The 16,731-nt window shown below is 54.2% G+C and overlaps 2 protein-coding genes and 1 long non-coding RNA gene across 8 annotated transcripts in view; 1 reads left to right on the top strand and 2 right to left on the bottom strand.

The window, feature by feature from the left end:
• Window positions 1-2,821, bottom strand: part of FAM107A (family with sequence similarity 107 member A) — a 31,232-nt gene extending 28,411 nt beyond the window's left edge. The window contains exon 1 of the mRNA XM_037385076.1: window positions 2,687-2,821. Coding sequence (XP_037240973.1) covers window positions 2,687-2,710 — 24 coding nt within the window. The 5' untranslated portion in view covers window positions 2,711-2,821. The remainder of the gene's footprint in view (window positions 1-2,686) is intronic.
• A 227-nt stretch (window positions 2,822-3,048) lies between these two features.
• LOC119146831 lies at window positions 3,049-8,683 on the top strand. Of its 3 annotated transcripts, none has more exons than XR_005103858.1 (4): window positions 3,049-3,446; window positions 6,048-6,172; window positions 7,692-8,162; window positions 8,568-8,683. It is a non-coding gene; the product is annotated as an uncharacterized LOC119146831 (long non-coding RNA). The 3 variants fall into 3 exon arrangements; XR_005103859.1 differs by having other exon boundaries at window positions 3,050-3,446; window positions 7,692-7,935; XR_005103857.1 differs by lacking the exons at window positions 6,048-6,172; window positions 8,568-8,683 and having other exon boundaries at window positions 3,086-3,446; window positions 7,692-8,086.
• On the bottom strand, window positions 5,616-15,888 carry FAM3D (FAM3 metabolism regulating signaling molecule D). 4 transcript variants are annotated; one of them, XM_037385074.1, is made up of 9 exons: window positions 10,678-13,559; window positions 9,813-9,920; window positions 9,473-9,493; window positions 8,669-8,792; window positions 8,355-8,413; window positions 7,929-7,979; window positions 6,521-6,605; window positions 6,247-6,373; window positions 5,616-6,041 (listed from the first exon to the last, which is right to left on the bottom strand). In XM_037385074.1, exons 1-9 carry the CDS (start codon window positions 10,688-10,690, stop codon window positions 5,952-5,954), a joined length of 678 nt encoding a protein of 225 aa, XP_037240971.1. In that variant the 5' UTR covers window positions 10,691-13,559; the 3' UTR covers window positions 5,616-5,951. The 4 variants fall into 4 exon arrangements, with proteins under 4 accessions (XP_037240971.1, XP_037240970.1, XP_037240969.1 ...); XM_037385073.1 differs by having other exon boundaries at window positions 9,813-13,559; XM_037385072.1 differs by adding an exon at window positions 15,781-15,888 and having other exon boundaries at window positions 5,951-6,373; window positions 9,813-10,744.
• Between the last annotated feature and the right edge of the window lie 843 nt (window positions 15,889-16,731).

Raw genomic sequence — 16,731 nt, forward strand, 5'->3', positions numbered from 1 at the left:
AGAAGAGTTTTAAAGGATGCTCTCAAAGCCCCGGTTTTCAGCATGGGCAGCCAGGTACTGTCGTTTGCCTGAACAAGCAGAGCCTCTTGTGCTGGCGTGCTGCCTCTTGTTGTTTTAAACCATCCACAGAGCAAAGCTCCCTGCTCAGCAGCAAGGCTAATCTCAGCTCATCTGACATTAGTGTAAACTGACACTCTTGGGAATTTGGGGACAGAAAACTTTCCCTGGGGAGACTGCCGCTATGCAAACCCTGCCTTGAGAAAATGGGGAGAAAAGCAGTGGAGAGTTGTAGCCACCTGGAAACAACCCCCTTCGCTGCCTGGGGGTCTGGGAGCATCTGCCTGGGCAGCCTGGGGAGCTGCTGCCTGGGAGGCTGTGCTTGCAGGATTATTTGGAAGTGGTTTGCTGCGGATTTGGAGGGATGTTAGCTGCATTCCTGAGCCCAGTGGGGCTGGTGCTCTGCAGAGCAGAGGGCTCGGCAGGGAATTGGCTCTGGCTCTGCAGTACCCCTGAACCAGCCCCGTCAAAGTCCTTGCCTTGAAGCGAAGGGTACTGCAGCAGGGGACTGTCTTGCTGGAGCCCTGCCGTTGGCTTGGACCCACGAGACGGCGGTGATACCAGAACAGGTTTTTTGGGAGCAACTGCAGCCTTTGAGAGTGGAAGTGTCCATGGAGTCATGCTGGCAGCCTTTCCGGTCCCTTTTGTTGTGGAGCTGGGGGTTGCCTTGCACTCCACAATCCACTACTGTAATCCCCTTGGAGTGCTGCTCTGGTCTAAACTTAAAAGGGGTGCAGCTGAGACTGCTAATGCAGGCAGCACTGGCAAGGTGCTGAGCCTTCCTCCCACCCTGTGCTCCTGTGCAGGACCTCTCTGGGCTATAGGTGGAGGATGGAGTCATGCCTGGCAGACCCTCCTGGGCTGGTTCTGCAAGGGCTGGGGGAAGGAGAACTTTCCTGCCTGCCACCTGGATGCCTGCCACCTGGACCCAGCCTGCTCCCTGGGGAGGGCTGGAGCCTGCTGGTCATGCCGGCGCTGGAAATGCGGCAGCAGGAGCTGTCTTGTTCCCCCCCCTCCCCCCCCCCATCAGCTTCAGCCTAAGGATAAAGCACCGACCCAGGAGCTGCCAGTCAGATGTCCCTGCTCGGTGCCAGCCGGGCGGTGGCACAGGCTTTTGTCAACCCAGGCAGCATTTGGGAGGCTGAAATGGGAGTGAAGTATCTGACCTTTTGGTGCCCATGGAAGTAAAACTGTCTCGGAGCTTTTTGGGGCTGCCAGCAAGCTGGTGTGACGGGAGAGCCTGAGCTCCCGGGAGCGTTTCAAAGCCAGATCATTCAGTGCCGGGCTGCGGTGGGGCGGTGCTGTTTTGGAAAGAGGGAGCAATGGGGAAAGCTGTCCAAAAGCGGTCCGGTGTTGGGAGGCCGGCATAGATTGCTTTGTACGCAGCAGGGCTGAACTGGGTGGCTCTGAGCCGAGCCTGAACTAACCAGCTTATTTCTCTGCTTTGAGTAATGCCCCTACAAATGTGCCAAGGCCTGAAGGTCACGGCCACGTGAGTAAAGGTCTGGGGTTTAGCTGTGGGCAGAGCATGGCTCCTCCCGAGTGGGCTGTCGTAGCCCTGAGCCCACTGCGGGCTGGAGCCAGCGTGGCATTGGCCCCTCGGGTGGGTGTCAGAGAAGCAGGGGGCTGGCTGGGAGCAGCACCTCCTGTACCGGGCACTTCTCTGAGGTCTAGGAAAAGAGATTAATGCTTACTAGTCCCACATCGGCCCAGATTTTCCTTCTGGGTGTTGGTAATACTGGCTAGTGCAACAGTGTCTACCTCTGGTTTTGCAAGAAAGCCCAGCAGATTTCCGAACATCTGAAAGGCACCTGGTTTGGGTGTGCCTGCCCCTCTGAAGGCCACAGACCATGCTCAGCTGAGCATGCGGGGTCCCTCCTGGGGCAAAGAGTCACTGCTGTCCCCATTGCAATAGACATTACTGACCTAGTGTGGTGCGCGAGTGCATTTCTCTTAGAGCCGGGAGGCAAGGTACAGAAGCCTAATACCGGATCAGGGCATCACAACTGGATAGTGATGATGCATCTCTAGGCGCTGATGTCATCAGCCATAAAAGCAAAATGACATCTAACACACAGCACAACCATCTTTAGCTGTCTCTGCACGAGTCTGACTCCGTAAAGCCCTGTTTCCTTTTGGAGCTGTTTGACCACTCTCCCGGGGGGATTTGGAGGAGAGGGAGATGCACGAGGACGCCATGGGACCTGACCCAGCTCCTCCCCGTGCTGGGAGGGAGGTGGCAGTAATTCACAGGCCAAGAAACACTTGGGGCTCACTCTGTACCGTGTCTGTGGGAGACAGCCCACGGGCTGCTGGATATGCTCGGAGCAAGCCTGATGTTTTTCCTCAGAAAGCCAAACTTTGCCTGTCCTCATGCAATGCTCTGATCCCCTCCTTGCTGTCTGGAAAGCCCCGGCAGGCCTTGATGCTGAGCCCATCAGGTGGAATTACTTAATTCAGCCCTGAGGAGTGACACCCACACCCAAGAGTGGGTCCCTTCCCTCTAATCTCTTGCTGCCATCAGCTGCCTGAGCCTGCATGGGGCAAAACAAGCACCGTGTAAGCAGATGGTGCCTTCTCCATCATCCCACCACCGCTTCAGTAGCCCTGAATAAAACTGCCCCGTTACCTTTTTCCCGTGAGCTGCCCCCATGGTCCGACGTATCAGCTATGCTCTGCTCACCCGGGGTGTGGGACCAGCTGGCTCTCCGTGGTCGCTGGCCCCCTTACTCCCAGGCAGATGTGTGGCTGTGCAGCTCCTGGCCCCTCGGTAGCTGCTGTGGGGAGACGAGGGTGAAATCCAGCCTGTCTGCAGCGGGGTCGGGCGGGAAAGCTTGCTTTTCCTCCCTTCTCCCAGCACGTGGAGAACTCATTTTCTTCATGCACCTAACGGCTGGCTCACGCCCAGGCTCTGCCCGGGCACAAAGGCAGCTTTCATGCTGCGGATGCCCAGTTTCTAAGCCGGGATCCGTATTTTGAGAGGCTGTGGAAGATTACAGTAATTGCACTTGACAGGGCAAGATGTCACAGGACGCGGATTCGCCCAGCTGCGGGGCCCCGGCACCCGTTGGTCCTTGCCTGTGGCATCCTTCCTAGCTGCTCCTTTGGTGCTTTGCCGAAATAAACCCATACCCCCAAATAAAAGAGGATTATCCCTCTGCTACCCGTCTGCATTGTGGCTCTTGGCTCCTGTTACAGCACTGGATTTTGCAAACTTTGCTCCTGCAAACACCCCAGCCTGCCTGTTTGCTGCTGCAGTGCTGGAGCCCACCATGGCCCCCGGGTGAGCCCAGGTTACCCGGAGCTAGGTCCTGGGAGGCCGGGCACGTCAGGGCTTGCTTGTGGTTGCTGAAGTCTCTGGGAGATGCCGCATGGTGAAAACCAGCCAGGTAGGTGCCTATCTCTGCAGTAATACAGCTTTCCGAATGCTAAGGCACTAAAAAATCTCATCTGGGGACTACTGTGCCTGCACCCACCACCCTCTTCACAACTTTTTAAAAACCAAGCAAGTTAAATTTGACTCCTGATGCCATATTTATACCCCTGCCTCCCAGATGCTGGACTTTTGAAATGCTCCAATTGATTTATCAGGACACGGTGGCTTTGGCAGGAATGGCTCTTCAAAACGCTGGCTGCTGATTAAGGTCCCTGCACAGGAGTTACACTTTTAGCTCTTCCTATTTATTGAAAATTGTGATGTACCTTTAGTAGGTGCTTTGTGATGGATTCATAGTTAATTTTAACTGTCTGTAGTGTGCTGAAACATAAATTTCCTTGATTTTGGCTTTAAACCAAATTTCTCATGTGGATTGCAAAGGGCTATGAAGAGTTTCCTGCGGCTAAAAGGGGCCGGTTGTTTTCTGGGCTGTAGCTGATGCTGTGTGCTGGTTTAGCCCATGCAGCCGCCTTTACAGCTCTTAGGCTGTTTTCAGTTTGGCTTACGAGCGAATCTAGATCCTTTGAGGGGGCTTAAAATAGTTGGCATATTTATACTGGCAGTGCGGCAGGACTGTGTGATGTGAGGGCTGTTGTGTCTGGTGCGTTGTGTTATTTCTCGCTGCTGCCACGGGTAGGGATGATTCAGCGCTTGGGATTAACCGCTGCTGTTGCAGCAGATTTAGGGATCGATTTATGGTGGAGGCTTCCCTTGGTGGGATCAGGTGCACGTTAAGAGCGCAGGAGGATAAGCTGGGATAAAATACTAGAGCTATTGGGGGTTTCCTCTGTGATGGCTGTGTTTGGGTTTTATTCCAGTTTTGCCTTTGGGAGTTGTTATAGGTGTTACACAATTGATTTCAGGATTTTTCCTTGTTTAGGGAAAACCAGTTGCCTTGCTGGTTTTGGATAGTGGTGCTGGGTTTGGGATCCGGGGTTTCATCCCTAAGGTGGCTGGTGCAGGACAGGCTGTGTCTCTTCCTGGCCTTATCCTGCCAATGCTCCTCACTTCTGCTCCCCTGGGGTGCCTCGGGGGCTCAGATAACCCATGTGAACTGCCTGTTTAAAGTGTTGTGTTGTACTGGGGCAAACCCTGCTGTTAGAGGCAGAAAAGGCTGTGCAGGGCAGCCTCTTACCCTGCACAGCTCCAACAGAAATGCTCCACCCTCACGTTCTGCAAAACTGCTGGTCTGCTTTAAAGAATGGGGAAAAACCAGATACAGTCGTCGGAAATTGAAGTCTGTATATGATGCAAATTTGTCCCTGTCCATAATGAGAGATAAGCCTGGGCCATCACCCACGCAGTCTGATCTCAGCAGCGCTGGTGCTCGGGGAGGTTTTGGGTACAGATGGGGCTGGGGTGAGTGCAGCTGGACACAAGTGGGGGGCAGATGCTCCCCCAGGACCTCCTTGGCGTTGGGTATGAGCATGGGAACCACCCTGGAAGGAGGTCTGTGGGGCTTTGCCAGCCTGCGTTTGGGCAGGGATCCCTCCTTTCCTGGAGGTGCTGGCTGGCCCCAGGTTGGGGTGCTGCTCCTGGAGCAAAGCGGGTGTGCGGGTGCCTGCGGTGGGTGCAGCCTGGGCTGTTGTATGCTCCAGATGGATGCTGACTCCAGCTCTCCCGGTAAAAGGCTCCCACCTATTGGTTATGCTGCACAACTTCAGCCACCTGGACATCAACATGCACATCCATCCCTCCCTCTTTGAGGGCAAAGTCAGGTTGGCACATCCCCGGCCTTATCCTGACCTTTGATGGGGGCGTGCCACAGAAGATTTAGCTTGGATTTAACCCAGGAGAGATGCAACCAGGTGAGGGAAATGCTTTGGTCTGCAAACATTAACCTACATTGCTGCAAGCCGTCCCTGTGGCCTTCTGGCCTTATTGTGGCTGTAGGACAGGGTGGAGGCAGGAGCTCCAGGGGGAAACCACCAAGGTCTGAGCATCCCCAGGGATAACTCTGCCCTGTGCCATGTGGGGAGGGGGAGCACCCGTGTGCAGTGCCATGGGATGGGTGATGGTGACACCTGGCTGGTGGCAGAGAACATGGTGTGCTGCATCTGCAGGGAAAAGCATGGATTATGCTTGAAAATGGAAGTGAGAAGGTAGTTGTGTTATAATTAGGTCTTATTTAAGAACTCTGAAAAAACTTCTACAACGTTTTTAGTTCAAAGACAGAAAAATAAAATACTCTATATTGACCCATAGATGAGGACAGCTCAGCTGAACCCTGGCCAGGTGTTCGCTCAGGCCCTGCAGGCACTGGTACAGCTCTTCCCCAGTCCCTGCACAGCCCCTGCTGGGAAACTCCGGTTCCTGGGAACGCACCCACTGCTGGGCTGTGGGACCAGGCGGTGGGGGGGCTGGGGCTGGTGTGGTGGGGCTGTGCTCCCCGCCATGGGGCTGGCATCTCTGTGAGACTGGTGGTGTCTGCCCTCTGTGGCAGGCTGGGGGCTTGGAGCTAATCCATCTTCCTGGGGGCGCAGCCCTCCATCTCTAGCAGCTCAGGCCAGCCGTCATATTTATTTGTGTCCTTATCATTTTTGATGTGCTGCAGGAAAAGAAAAAAAAGGCGAATGAATGAGGAGGTTGGTGGCACAGTGCAAATTTGAAACGTGGCAAAACTTCCAGCTTGGCTCGACGTGGGGGATAACGTCACTGGCCCATGTCTTCTGCAGACAGGTGGGATGTAGCTCGAGAGGTGCTACGAAGAGGATGGGAGTCCCCAGAGCTGGTGGCAGGGGAGGGACATGTACCTGTTCAAAGGGGCTCTTTTTCTTCAGCCCTTTCGCTCCCAAGAAGACCCAGTTGTCCCGGAATCCCAGATTGCTGGCGTGGCTGCTGCCCAGCTCCGTGAAGTATGCACGGACTTTGTCGTTCATTCTGAAGGAGGGTGAGAGGGTGTTAGTGTGGTGCCAGGCAGGTGACCCTTCCCTCCTGTCCCCTCTCTGCTGCTGGCAGCAGCACCTCAGCTCCCCCCCAGGTGTGGGTTTTTGGGGAGCCACGTGTTGCTCCCGGGGCCAAACTCACTTTGTGGCAGCGTCATCATAGCTGGCCATCAGCACAATGGTGCCGTGCTTGATCTCTTGGAGGAAGGTATACAGTTTGTTGATGTCTGGGAGAGAAAAGCATCAGGGAAAGAAAAAGGGATTTAGCAGGGAGTGCTGCATGGCAGCTGGCGGGTATGTTCCCCTCTGGGTCAGTGGGAAATATCCTGATTGTGCTGGTGGTAGCCAGGATTTGGAGTCATGGGTTTGGGGAAGGACGGGCTCCCAGATGCTGCATTCCCCACCTTGTGTTCCCGCCTGGGCTCTCCCGCAGCACCCAGGGCTGGTGCTTTCCTCCTGCCGGTACAACCGCAGGGGGGAATTTGCTTCTAAACCTTGCTGGCTGACTGTGAAATCTAGTTATGTGAATTTACCTCCCGACACAAGAAATGAACCCGTTCAGCCGCAGAGCTGATCATGCCTTCAGCTACATTGCGGGAATTATTCCTCATCCTGCATCCCTGGGATGCTCGAGTCCAACGCCCCATCTAGTGGCACAGGAGCCAACTGTCGCCTTCCCAGTGCCCCCGCCACCGCGCGTCTCACTCGCAGGCTCGGCTGGAAACCTCATGGGACTGGTGTTTCTCCTTAAAACTCCAGAGTTACCAAGGACAGGTTGCAAACCCAAAAAGCAGAGAGGGTGATTGATCCCTGGAGAAGGCTCAGACAGAAAAGGGTAAATCAAAAGCACTATAGGAGCGGTTTTAGCGTGTGATTTTGAGGAGTCCTGCCAAAACTCTGGAGAGGTTTGGGTACAGCTTTGCAGCACCAGTGGGACATGCAGCACCCTGCAGGTTAGTGCCAGCCAGGCTGTGAGCGGGTGCTGCCCTGGCTCAGGGCATCTTTTTGCGGTTAGGAAGATTGTTTGAAGCCAGCAAGCGCAGGGACGTGGTCTTTCCTGCCACCAGGCTCTGCTTCATGTGCCCAGCCTCTCTGGGGCTGGGAGCCGCATCTCCTGCCATGCTCTGAGTGCCTCATTTATCCTCCTGCAAAAGGCAGGGAAACGAGCTGCTGCTCAGCCACCACCAGCATTCAAAAACTGAGCTGAAAGCTGCAGAATCTAAGGATTAGTGTAACTACCTGATCTCAGAAAGTAGCTTCTCTCAGGTCTCAAGTGTCCCGGTTTATTCAGTTTATGGAATTATGTTTTTCAGGCAATTATGCACATGTAAAAGGATTCAAGAGCCAGTCTTGGATGTACATGCGTCATGAGGACTCCAGGCTCAGTGGCCTCAGGGAAAGCTGAGCTTTTACTTCTGGAGCTGGCAATCCTGATCAAAGTCCGCTCAACTTTATTGTTAAATACATGACAGAGGAGCAGCCTGAATAGCCAGCAGTGCCAGTGGGAACCCTGGCTGGGAAGCACCAAGCAGCGAAGCGACTGAGCTTACCTCCAGAGTACGTATCGAATGTGTCAGCTTTCAGGAACTGCCCACTTGTTCCTGAAAGGTTAAAATTCAAAACAGAGGGCAGTGAGTTTGACTGGGGTGGCTCTAGACTTCGCCTGGCCACCAGCTTGGAGTTCCTGCTGCAAAACGCTTTGCCCTTCCCTCAGTGTGTTGTATTTTCTGCAATGGTGAATATGTTGCTTGGTGGAGTTCATGGAGCCATCGTGCATGACCCAGGTGGGTTTGTTCCCATCTCCCTGGCAGTGCTTGCAACCATAATTGTGGCTGTGCACCCCATGCAGTGCTGGACTGGTGTGCTTTTGGCTCAGCCATGGTGCTGGGGTCGGGGTCCCCAGTGGCCTCTTCCCTCCTGGGGGAGGAAGGGACCCTGGCTGTGGGGAGAGGGGGGCTAGTGCTCGCCTGACTCACCATTCACCAGCGCGATGTTCAGGCCTCTGCCAACATTGTTTTTCACGCTGCTCATGAGGCTGGAAAAGAAAGCAGAGAGCACCAGTAAGTGCAGGGATGCCCTGGAGATGCTGGTGCCAGTGAAACTGTGATGGGGTGAAGTGGCTGCAGACAGCAAAATGTCCCCAGAAGCAGTAGCAAAGAAAACTGTTTCCAATTTTTTTTTAACCACAGATGCACTGTGATGGCCATCGACATGCTCGGTAGAGGCCCAACTCACTCTACGCAAGCCCAGGCCAGCCACGGCTGCCCCGTCCCCACTGTGTGCTGCTTACACCATGTCATCAAAGCAGATGGAGGGTCCCACCACGTTTGCAGCACCACTGATGATCTTGAAGGCAAAATGGTTCTCGGGGCAGCTCTGCTGGTTCCTGCACTTGTGCCGGGGCAGCTGCTCACCTGCAAGGGAGGAGCGGAGCTGCGAGCCATGGCGTTGGCCCCATGGCGGGACTCTGGCCGTGTCCATGAGGGGCTGACCAGGGCTGGCATTGAGGCATGGTGGCCCAGTGAGAGGAAAGCACCTGGACCAGTTTCTTGCATGAAGGACTCTTCCTGGGACTGGGACCAGCTGCTTCTTTGAGGTTTATGGTCCTGAGGCTCGGGGAGGCGGGGGTGGGTGGGACGAGCTGGCCAGGGTGCCAGGTGCCACTCAGGGTGTGAGCAGCGGCATGGCAAGCTGGTGCCATGGGGACTGCAGAGGGGTGTGTGCCAGGGAACGTTTGGAGCTGGCACTCGCTCAGAGCCAACCCCTCGAGGCTTTTCTGCCCGGAGCTTCCCCATTCTTGGCTGGGGCAGGGACCTGTGCCACACTGCCGGGCATGGCATGTGACCTGTTCCGTGCTGTAGCCCAGGGGTGTTTTTGCTGGGGCAGGGATATCGCATGAAGGTCGTGTGCTTGCAGAGCCTGCCAAAGGCACTCTTGCTGTGTGCAATAATGAAATGCCCCTGTGTTTGGCAGAGTGTGGTTTTTGCCTCAGGAAAGGGGCTCTTGAGAGCAGCTATCACGTTTCCACCATCACTCGCAGCCCTGGAGCAGGGTTGTGTTGTGTGATGGAGATGAAGTCGAGAGCGGTACTCACTGCTGGACTTGTCGGTGCCACCTGTGGGTATCAAGCAGGAGGGTTAGACACCCCAGAGAGCTGCTGGCTCTTCCCTGATCCAGGAGCAGCTGTTCAGGCACCAGCTCTCCGAAACTGCTCTCTATGGCTGCAAGCACCCCCAGAGCCACCCACCCCTGTGCAGCTTCCCACCACGCTGTCCCCTCCCTGCCCTGATGGCCAGAGCTGGTGGCTATAGCTTTGGCCAAGGACTGCAAGTGCAAATGTGTATGGCAGCTATGTGCCGCTCTGGGGTCTGGCTTGTGACGGGGCTGCCCCCACTCTCCCTCTGGACCCAGCTGGACCCCCGCTGGTGCCTCACCGAGCCAGCTCCGCACGCTGATGGCTTTCCAGCTCCGTTCGAAGTATGTCTGCACAATGAACCATGTGCCCAGCAGTGTGATGAACAGTGCCACGTACCGGATCACGCCTGCGAGGGATGGGAGAGAAGCCAGGTGAGCAGCAGCATGGGTTGGGGACTGGAGCATCCCTCTGGCTTCTTGGGGGCTTGGTCCATGTGTCCCCAGGTTAGCAGGCACAGGGTGACAGCCAGTGCTTGTGTGGTGTGGAAAGGCAGCTAACACTCCTTCCTCCATCCTCTGAAAGGACTCTGATCTCTTAATTAATGTCTCTAGAGCGTGTGGCGATGCTCAGATAGGCATTACCCTTCTACTGGGAGGCACTATTCATATTTCTCTCTGCATTAAAGTAAATCTGATAATTAGTCAGAAAGCTATGTAAATCCAAGTATTTCTTATGTTCCCAGTGCTGGGAAGGCTGCTATCCCCCAATTAGTCACTAGCTACAGCCGAGCAGCTGCTAATAGAAATGTGATTGGCATTTGGCTTTAAAGCAGCGCTCATCGGAGCAAAACGTTCCAGTCCTGCATGGAAAGAGAGTAGAAAAATGTACTTCTATTGCAGCTGAATGGCTCTTATGGAGCCATGAATGTCTCAATAGCCCTCTCTTCCCAGCCGCAGAGGGTTTCACTGGGAAAAATACAACAGGCTGAAATCTACACAGATCTTTTAAAAACCTGATGCTTATACAAAGGCCCTTTCCCATACCCCTGGCAGGGGCAAAGGTCAGGGTAGCTGGGTTTGGAAGAGGTCGTGTAAATGAAAAGGAGGTGGAAAAAACTGCAGAAGAATGGACAGAGAAAAGTCAGTCTCTTTCTCCCTCCTTACTTGTCATCCGCATGGTGGTGGGGAGAGAGAGCACGACCGAGGGGGTGGCCGACAGTCACAGGTCACCCTGAGGAAAAAGAAGGCAATACATAAAGCATACCTGTAACCCACCAAAGCCAGGCAGGTATTAGATGAAAAAATAACTGCGATGTTTAGGAAAATTTGCAATAAAGGGTCTCCAAAGAGGTATAAATTCCTATTGGGCACGTGTGTTCAGTCCCACCCTGGTATTGAAATCCTGGCTCTTGTATGACGGAGCATGCTGCACTAATTGAGCTTTCTTCATTTTTAAGCCTCTGAACTCTTCACTGTGACCGGCTGCTGCCCCGTGTCCTTCTGTTTCATGTCCTTTTCTCAGCACTGGATCACGCTTTTCTATCTGCTGATAATGATGAGCTCAAGGAGCATATTTTTGATCATGGCTCTGCTGCATTTCCCTCTGGGATAACGTACAGCAGGTTTCAAATATTAGGGGCTGCAAAATGCCATCTGAGGACAATCTGTGATTTGGCCTTGCCCGAGCAAGGGGCTCTGTGGGAACAAGCTTGTCTTCCTTAAAACCAGAAAGGGAAGGGTAAAAGAGCAGGGCCGCTGAGCTGGGCAGAGTAGCCAGGTTGGGGGACGCCTGACTTAAGAACAGAAGTATTTCCACTTGCCCAAACCCTGCAGCATCTTCACCCACACAAATGGGGAGTAGCTGTAATTTGGAGAATGAGCTGTTTCCTACCCAAGCGAGTCTGTCTGTCCCCTTCTCTCCTGCTGCCACCCCACTACACCGGGCTTCCAGGGGCTGGGGACCCACTCCTACCTTCAAAATTCGGGGCTGCAGTCTGGTGAATGTCCGTCCTGGTAAACCACCCTGGAGTCCTAAGTCAAGTTGTCACCTACAAGATGTGTGCTCAGAGCTAAAGAGCCTAATGTTAACGAAAGCAGCCCTTTCTTGAGGCTTGGCATAGAAAATTTGTAGAAGAGCTGTGCTGGAGGTTGCTTTTCCTGTTTGAAGGGTAAATAAGGAGCAGCGGGTTGTAGCAGGGCTGGGCTGCAAGTTGATTTCAGGCTGCTGCGTCATGAGGAAGGAAAGAAGAGCTTTGTCTCCTGCCCAGCCCTGCTCTGGGTCCCCTCCCAGGACTTGAGTTCAGCAAAACTGCCTGTGGCAGTGTGATTGACCGTGGCCTTGGTGCAGCGTTCTCCCTTGGCCCCCTGGGTGAGATGCACCCAGCACCCCACATCACCACTCTGGCTTCCCCTGCACCCTGGGGTAGGTTGCAGCATCACCATATGGGGCCTTTAGGCAGCCTCAAAAGCAAGAAGAGAAATGATCTGCATTGCAGGAGGAAAGCTGTTGTGTTCCTGCTTGGCCCGAGACCCCAGTGGGCGGTTTGCAGTAGGCCAGGGTGGCCAGTGCCCGACCAGAGTGGCAGCCCCACAGTGATGTTTCAGCTGTCCAAAGCCTGGCACTGGTCCCCACGAGACCCCTCCATGTTGCCCACATTTGCCATAAGGCTGTGGCAAGGAGGAGCTGCTGAAGCTGCTTGGGCAGGAAGCTAGTGGTTTCCCATGGGAGACTGGCCTCATGGCTTATCTGCATTTCAGAGGAAGCCTTGGAAGGTATGTGTGTACCCTCACATATCATGGCAGTGTGGTTTTGATAGTGTATCAGCTAAGCACACTGGCTTCCCAGCAGCATCTCACTCCTCTCTGGAGCTATTCCTCCCAGAGGAAGGTGGCCGTGAGCAGGAATCTGCCTCTGCCACCACTAAGGTGGCACAGGGGTCTGCGATGCCCACAGACCTTCCCCCCCACACCTTGTCCTGGTCCATCCCCACCCCATGGCACAGCATCCCTGAAATGGATTTTAAACTTGTGTCGGAGCTGGCATGAACAAGCCCATTTCAATGAGCTGGTGGAAGAGCCACAAACCTGAAAACAGACAGTTTAAACATTTTGGAGGAGAAATGCTGCCTGTGGCTGGATCTGCAGCGACAGCACTGGGCTCTTGCCTTTTGCTCCTTTCAGCATGAAGTTTTGCTTTTGAAATGCAGAGACCCTCTCCTCATGCTGGGCTTCCCAGCCCAATGCCTGCTCAGTGATGGGGGCAGAAAAGCAGTCCTTAAAATCCCCCTTGGCAAGTTACAAGTTCTTCAGAATTGGTATTGGTTTGCTTTTGGAGCTTGATGAGCTCCCCCTCCGAATGCCATGAGCGGAGCCTGCAGCTGGTGCGGATTTGGAACTGGGCTGTGATTTGGACACAGTGAATGGAGCAAAACTCCACTGGATTTGCAGAACCATCCCCATTTGGTCCCTGCTGCTGCAGGGGACACCAGCCAGCCTCAGCAGGGCCCATTGCACAGTGCTCTCCTTCACCAAATTTGTATTTTTTTCTATGCACATATTGATTTCATTGCAGAGGAAGAGAAATGGAAAAACAAACCAATAAAAGCTAGTGCTGTAGGGAAGTCGTGTATTTATTTGGGCTATTTATCTTCACCTTAATCCCAGGTAAAATTTATTGGGCAAAGTCTCTAGGTGGTGAAATTACTGGAAACTGATTCCGTTACAAGAGGGTAGCCCTGTCCTGGGATTTCTATTATATTCTCTTTTGTTTAGATTAATTTTTTTTCTTTCTTTCTTTCTAAACGTGTGCTGGGTAGAAAGACCGTTGTGCTCTGGCATCTGCCAGAAAGAACTTGCAGGAGAGGGAGAAAGGAAGTTATTTTGTCTAATAAACCTGAAGCTTATTTGCTTAAAAATGTTGCGGGAACAAAAAGGTTCTCAGACAAATATTGCTAAAGATGCCTGTGGCATTGTAAGACAAAGATTCCACCCCGAGCTGGCTCAGGTCTGAAGTGCCGCTTGGCAGCACTCCATGCCTGCTGCCAAGAAGAAACCCAGGCAGATCCCTGCCCTTGCAGGAAGGTGTTCCAGGATGCAGCGGGTGAATGTTCCTGTTTCCTCCCAGTGCTATGGGAAAACTTTGCTTCTCCAGAAATTCCTGCCTTTGTGTTTTTTTTGGACCCCTGTCTCCCGGGCTTTAGAGCCCCACAGGTCCTTCTTTCTCCCAGCAGGTCCCTGACCGTAAATGAGACATCATTTTATTGCGGGGTGGGGATGTGGCTCCAAAGAGGGTGGCTGCCAGATGTCACCCATGCCCATGTGCAGCCAGGCACCCTCCAGAAGTCAGGGTTCTCCTGCAAAACTGAACGCAGGGGCACAGAAATCTTTTTAGTCTCAAATGGAGTCGATCCAACTGAGCTTTACCAAGTTACTGAACGGGAGAGCACTGCCTGCAGGTGGGCTTATGAATTCCTCAGCTCGTAAAAATGCTTGGCCAGCTGCTGCATCCACCAGATGGCTGGAGAGGGCATCTTACAGTGAAGCTGCCCCCAGCACAAGTCAATAGTTAACTGGGGTGAGGCCCTGATCCTGAAGCAGAAGCCAAACAGGATGCACGGCAGTGGCGGGCAGGGCTGTGGGTCGGGAGCAGGACGGCAGCCAAGGTTCGACAGGACACCCGGAGGTGCTGCTGGGGGAGCCGGGCTTGGGGCCGGTGAAAGGGAACAGCCTGGTTTCGGTGCCCGCTGCGTGCTGCACCCCTGCCCGCTGCACCCCTGCCCGCTGCACCCCTGCCCGCTGCACCCCTGCCCGCTGCGTGCTGCACCCCTGCCCGCTGCACCCCTGCGTGCTGCACCCCTGCCTGCTGCGTGCTGCACCCCTGCCTGCTGCGTGCTGCACCCCTGCCCGCTGCGTGCTGCACCCCTGCCTGCTGCGTGCTGCGGGGCAGGCATGGCCCCATCCTGCATTCCGCTGCCTGTGGCTGCCAGAGGAGCACTGCCCATCCACAGCTGCCACTGATTCTGTCTCTTGCTCTTTTATTTGTCACTGGTGGCCACTTGTCCAGCTCTCAGTACATCTCATGAAGCCCAAAGCTAAATCACTGTGAGCTCGCCTCTCCAGTGAGGTTTACCCAAGCAATGAATCAAGAGCTGCAGCAGCCGTGAGAGATGGAGGGGAGCAATCAAATCCTCTCTGGCACAGGAACAGTGGCTGGCAGCTGGGCGGATTGCAGATTTTACCGAAGAGGGTTATGCCTAAACCTCAAGGCAAAAGGAGGGGCACAAGTGCTGGTGCTCAGGGCTGGCAGCGGGCTGTCTGCTGGGGAGAGGTGCTGCTTGGGGCTGAAAGCACAGGGAAAGCATGGGCCATGCACTGGTCCCTCCACTGGGCTGTGGGGATGGGCTCTGGTTTTGCATGATTACATGTGTGGGAGGACCCAAAATGAATTTTCGTCAGCTAGCAAAGCCCTGGCTGCCAGCACCCCGAGGGCTCCCGGTCAGTGCCTCGGAGGTGTCCTGGCAGTTGGGCTGGAGCACTGCTTAGGTCTCCCGCTTACTCGTCTGATTTTCCTGTGCGCAGCCGAGCCCTGGCTGCTCTGAGTACACAGAGGTTGTTCTTGGGAGATGGGGGTGCTTTTCTTACCATGTCAGAGAAGGTTTTCAGCTGACCAGTGTTTGCTGCTTTGTATCAGAAAGCAGTTGGTACCTCATGTCCTTCTACCCTTCCATCTACTCTGGGTTCTCAGATGTCCAGCTGATGCCGTCGGCTTTTTAAAGAAGATAATGCCCTCCCGACAGGTGCTGTGTGGGCAGCAAGGCCTGTTCCCTACACAAGCTCTTTCAGCAGTGCAAAAGAAAACAGATGGTATCCTGAACAGCAGCTTGGCCTCTGACAAGCCGCACTCTGCATAGCAAAAGCCCCACAAATTCATCCACAGCCACGATGGGTAAAGGCCTTTAACCTGAACCACACATCACACAGTTGCTTCCACCATATATCCCGTAATGAGGGGAAATGTGGATTTAACCCTTGCCATTAACACAGGTAGTTCATTAATTCTGTCTAGGAAACCAGCACAGCTGCACCTCACAGAAAGAATGCCAGCGCATGGGGCTTCCCCTTCACCTCTGTGCTACGAGAAGGAGGAACAATTAAAACCTTCCCTGTGCGACCCTCTAACCTGCCAGCCAAGTCAGAAGAAAAGTGCTGCAGAAAGGCATTATTTCAGCCATGCTCTAGAAACACCATTTCCTCACTAAGCCTACATACCGCTCAGTGGCTGGGGCACGCTGTCCCTCTCCGCAGGCTGCGTGGGTGCCGGGGCATCTGGGGAGCTGGGGCACCATGTGCTTGGCAGCGCAGCAGTGCGGCTGCCCAGCCCAGCCTGGCCCTCTGTGACTCATGGCACCTCCCTGAGCCTTATGTCACTGCCCTGCACAGGGCTGGGTGCTCCGGTGTGCCGTCCTGGTGTGCCATCCCATGGGGCACAGTAGCCAGCAGCGGTTGGGAGCAGCTGTCTTGTGGGAGGGGAAAAAAAAAAAAAGTCATTCCTGCAGCTGTGAGCTCGTGTTTCCTTTGGAGGTTTTCTCCGCTCTGGCACTCACTTTTTTGCCACATCAGAAGAGGAAAACCTCCCCCGGGTGGGCACCAGCCTGAGCCTCTGCACTGGCCCAGAACCAGCACAGCGGGCAGCCTGGCTGGGGCAGGGTGCTGTACCGCGGGGGCGGGTGGGCACGGAGCCAGGACTGGTGTCCTCCCACGTGGAGTAAATCCAGAATAACCGGGTCTGGTGGGTTTTCCCCCTGGCTGTGCTGCACGCGTGTGGGCTGGCCCCCAGCGCCGCTTTGCTGCTTATCGTTTGCAGGAGGCTGGAGGTTCCTTTTTCAAATAAGCATTTATTTATCCAGCAACAGTCCTGAACTCCAAAGGAGTCCTGAGTTAACTGTAGATATAGATTTAGGTCATTTTCTTTTAAATCATTTATTGTTATTATGTTTCTGAAGGAAGAAATCACTCCTTGGAGACTCCAGCCCTGCAGTTAGCATGAGAGGCCCTATACATTTTCCAAAGCTGAACCTCATTTACCTGGCAGCCAAGAACAAAACAGTTCCCATTCCTTTTTCCTTTTTCTTTTCCATTCCCATCACTTAGAAGAACTAGACAGCTTCTCTTGGAGCTTTTAAAACAATTTTTGCCTGAGAGTCCACGAAGGAGATGCAG

Source organism: Falco rusticolus, chromosome 4 (genome assembly GCF_015220075.1).
Source record: "Falco rusticolus isolate bFalRus1 chromosome 4, bFalRus1.pri, whole genome shotgun sequence".
Taxonomy (NCBI): domain Eukaryota; kingdom Metazoa; phylum Chordata; class Aves; order Falconiformes; family Falconidae; genus Falco; species Falco rusticolus.

Bases quoted from the DNA above. Each gene is read 5' to 3' on its own strand.
- FAM3D (XM_037385072.1), bottom strand. From the start codon at position 10,086: ATGGAGGAAGGAGTGTTAGCTGCCTTTCCACACCACACAAGCACTGGC. The intron at 9,494-9,812 runs GTGAGGCACCAG...TGATACCCACAG, and splicing joins CAGCGTGCGGAGCTGGCTCG to GTGGCACCGACAAGTCCAGC. The intron at 8,414-8,668 runs GTAAGCAGCACA...TTTCTTTTCCAG, and splicing joins ATCTGCTTTGATGACATGGT to CCTCATGAGCAGCGTGAAAA.